General features: G+C 44.6%; 1 protein-coding gene across 1 annotated transcript in view; it reads left to right on the top strand.

Annotated features, from left to right (window-relative positions):
- Positions 1 to 3,437: 3,437 nt before the first annotated feature.
- ATP1B3 (ATPase Na+/K+ transporting subunit beta 3) overlaps positions 3,438 to 4,361 on the top strand; it is a 32,074-nt gene continuing 31,150 nt past the window's right edge. The window contains exon 1 of the mRNA XM_072407666.1: positions 3,438 to 3,698. Within this exon, the coding sequence (XP_072263767.1) occupies positions 3,590 to 3,698 (109 nt within the window). The 5' untranslated portion in view covers positions 3,438 to 3,589. The remainder of the gene's footprint in view (positions 3,699 to 4,361) is intronic.

The raw sequence follows: 4,361 nt of genomic DNA, 5'->3' as shown, positions 1-4,361 counted from the left end.
CATGACTGAACATACTATCAGTTATATTTACTACTGTTATTATTATTATTATTATTATTATTAATAAACAGGATTTATATAGCGCCAACATATTACGCAGCGCTGTACATTAAATAGGGTTATTAAACAAAACTATTCCAACCAATGCTTACCAATAACGTCATTGGCTGAGTGGGTATAAATTATTTGTCACGGGACATGAATATTTTTCCTATCATAGACAGAACTGAAAAAGAGAAGATATCACAATGATTTATCATATCACCATAATGCAAACAATAGGGATGTTTTTATATCAGTGTTCCCATTTCCCGCTCCAGAAAAGCACTGCATTGTTTGTATACATGTGAGATATGTATATACTTCAATGGAAAAAAAAGAAAAATAAACACAGCATGCATATCCTCTATTTTCCCCTAAAAAGACCATATGTGGGATAACATTGATATCTAGTCTGTTACTTTAATGGATATTGCCTCCATCATGAAATATCATTCAAGTCATGACTGGTGACATCTACATTCTTTAAATGGGAGTTATATTTTACTGACGTGAACCTATTGATACCTAAACAAAAACAATACATATGAAGATATAGAAATCCTAAAAAACCCATAGGATATAAAAGCAACCACAACATTTAACAATAAATATACTCCCATAAGACCCCTACAAGATATATATTTACCTTTACCTTACCTTTTACATATATATTCTCTTTTTCTTTTTTGTAATAATGTAAGTACTAGGCAAATACAAAAAAAATATGTTTATGCAAAGAGAAGGAGGTGCTCTCGTCCCAAAAATCTGCCTGTTGATGACCTAAGTGAGACCTTTAGCAGAGCCAGTTGCAAGACACCAAAGATCTTTTAAGCTTTCTGTAAAGGTGGCATTCTGACCACCATTGTAAGAGTGACATTGTTACCACTGGCCAACAATGTAGGGGTATTGAGAAAAACTAAGCTACTTGTTTTTTTGTCATCGAGTTGTGTGGACTGATAACTGGGAAAAGGTTGTAACCTCCAATTACTCCAACACTATTTACAATATCAGAAATAACTTTAAGCCTACTCCTTGATTATTTAATAATTGTTCAGAACTGGCAGTGAGGTTGTGGTGCAGGGTTACCAATTCCTCATGATAGTAAACCATTTCCTCATGGTAGAAGCTACAAGTTGTACAAGAAGCTTCTCCACAAGCAGCAGCCTCATAGTAAATGAATGGGGGTGGCAGTGAGCAGTACCAGTACCACTCACCACCTCCAGCTGTCAAATGTGAAGGTGCTGGTTCTTTAAGAACCAGGAATGCAGTGCGAATGGCCAAAGAATCCCAACCTGCCCTTACTATATTTTTACTTTCTAGCTTCTTTCCTTGTTTTAGTGCTGCCACTCAGGATGCTAACCAGCACCTACTAACACGAGAATGTATTATAAAGTAAATGTTTCCTTTAATTGTATACACACAATTTGGTAACAGTCCATTGACATTGTCCTGTTGTACAGTGCTATACCGGGCTGTGTAATATGTTGGCGCTATATATATACAGTCTAATAATATTAGGGTGTCAAAGTCCCTCCCGCTTTAGGCTACAGAGAGAGATCACTGAAGCTGCATGTAGACTTCATTAAATCCGATGGTTGCCATGTACATGGGTGCTTCCTGATGAAGGCTGATGGAAGTGGATATAAGAAGATTTACAGACTATGTTATTCACACAGAAATCACATTGTAAGTGACTGGCTTTACAAAACTTAAAGCAATCCTCTCAACCAGTTCATATTTGACATCCCATAGCATCCAAACTCCAAGAAGAGTAAGGATAGGTTTAATTTAGCATTTTATCGCTCAGAACCAATTGTAGAAATGGTTAGCGTTGGGTGTGAATGGGTCTGTGCATTATCCATTATTAGACAGATGGTAGGAGGCAACAGCATTTTTGGCCGCTACAACTAGCATGCTGGGTTTGTTGACTGTATAGCCTCCAAGGACTTACACACAAGCAATAATTGTCCTTGGAAAGGATCTTTCTAGAACTAACGACTGCACGACGCATGAACGAGCGCTGTACATAGAGCACTGTTCTGCTTTATGGAGAGTGGAGGGGGAGAATGATAAAGCCGCACCCTGCTGTGCGCTCTCCCCCTTCACTTCCATTACGATCGTTTATCGTACATCGTCCATTGGATAAAAATACCAAGTCCAATTTTTACCGTCAGGCCAATAAAGTATATTGGTTGGATGACAACCCTGGTCCCGAGTTTTAAGTTATGAGTTTGTAAAGAATTTGCTTTTAATAATTTTATTTGTTTATTCTAAAGTGGAAGTAAACCCGTGAGTCCCCCGTTTGTGTTCCATCACGGGGCCCTGCCATCTTCTTTCTCTTCATTCTCCCGGAGGTGATCTCTGGCCATGGTCATTGATGTAACTTGGCACATGGAAGGGATGCCGGGTTTCCCTGGCAACCAAAGCTGATGCTGCACATGCGCATCTCAGCTCTGTCGTAGCAAGAATAATGCAATAGGGACATCGCCTGTAAGGTGGATTTTGCATTTAAATCCACCTTACATTATTTATTTTTGGATTTCTGGCCTGAACTCAGTCGGTGTTTATGTTGTGTTCATGGACAATGCCCGGGATGTTCCTGGGGAAATAGAAAGATGGGGCACGGTACTACGAGTGCACATGCACATCAATGTTATGTGAACGTAAGGGCACAGCGTAACCACGTGTGCCCACCCCACTACACGGGGGGATGCACCTTGTGCCACCAGGGCCCTAAGCAATTGCCCCCTGCGCTCAGGCCCATATAGGCCGTATATGATGTACCGTACAGTGTGCTGCCTCCTATACACAATATATCATCTCAGTGGATGAAATTAATAATAAAATGGTAATTAAAGGAGTTGATGACAGGTCAGGAAGAAGTTTGAGCAGGCCACTCCTTTTTAGAAAGATTTTATTAGAAAACAATAAAATTGAGCCAGCTGCATGTTGTTAGACAACCCCGGCACTGTGAGCCCCGCTGCACCGACACATTCGGTACATGTACATTCGGTACAGCTATACACGTGACCTGGCTGCGGCTGTTGATGAGACCCGGTGTCTCATCAGTCCCGACATGAACGCGCACCCCACGTGAACACGCTCACAGCTGTCTCCATTGTAGGAAGGCGCGTTCCAGTCCCCGCAGACCGCTATCCAGCTAAGCGCGCTCCCGGCTCTGCAGCAATAGCGGAGATTGGATTTGGCGTGTACGGCTCCGCCCTCCTGCGCAGGACTCCCCACCACTAATCTTGACCGCGCTCTTAGGCCACGCCCAGCTTCTAAAGGGATAGGCTTTGGACCAGGGTACGTCCCCGCCCATTTTGCCTTTCAAAGCTCCGGATTGGCTGCGTGTAGTCACGCCCAGGTTTTGCTGTGCCGGGGAATTGTGTGGTGGTGCCGCAGAAGCCTCAGATTGGAGAGCGGCCGGCGGGGACGTAGTGGTCCAGGCTGCGCTTTCTCGTTTCAGAGTTCACCGCAGCGCCGGGACTGATTGCCTTATCCCCACAAAGCACGATACACAGCCCCCGCCATCTCCAGCATCAACATGGCCAAGGAAGAGAACAAGGGCACGGAACAGGCCCCCTCTGAATGGAAGCAATTCATCTACAACCCGCGGAGTGGGGAAATCCTGGGCCGCACGGCCAGCAGCTGGGGTAAGCCATTCTTTATAGGGATGTGTGATAGCCTGCGTACATCCTCCATATGCAATGTGCCAGGGAGCTCTGCATCACACATCATCGTTACTCTCATTTATTATTACTAATATCACCCCAATCTGATCCCTGGGTGGATGACAGCTCAACCCCCCCCCCCCCAGACATAAATCCCTACACTTGAGCCCTGGGGGTCCACCCACCTTCCGTCGCCTAGGGAGATGGGGGGGGGCACCGTGTTACCGATAGAGGGAGGGGGGGGGGCACCGTGTTACGGATAGAGGGAGGGGGCGCACCATTTTACCAATAGAGGGAGGGGGCCACCGTGTTACCGATAGATTCCGCAGCTAGTGCATGCCGCAAAAGGTGTAAGATTCCATAATGGGTTGGCATGTCTGGGAATACTTGTAAGATGGCACGCAAGATGTATAAAAAGCTGACGGATGACCCAATCCACCATTGGATGCCATATTACGCGGATCGCCCAGCCCACCACATTACTGACATCCAGCCCATCGTAATATACACTTCTATCGTAATATAATATCATAATATGCATATATATGCCTGGGATCACACTGCTTTCCATAGCACACATATGTTAGTGGGAGCACCCAGCCCACCATTGGATTCACACATTATGGGGTACAGCCTGCCCACCAT

This window comes from Pyxicephalus adspersus, chromosome 4 (assembly GCF_032062135.1).
Source record: "Pyxicephalus adspersus chromosome 4, UCB_Pads_2.0, whole genome shotgun sequence".
Taxonomy (NCBI): Eukaryota; Metazoa; Chordata; class Amphibia; order Anura; family Pyxicephalidae; genus Pyxicephalus; species Pyxicephalus adspersus.
The sequence above is the reverse complement of the archived record's forward strand: the minus strand, read 5'-3'. Positions and strand labels throughout refer to the sequence as shown.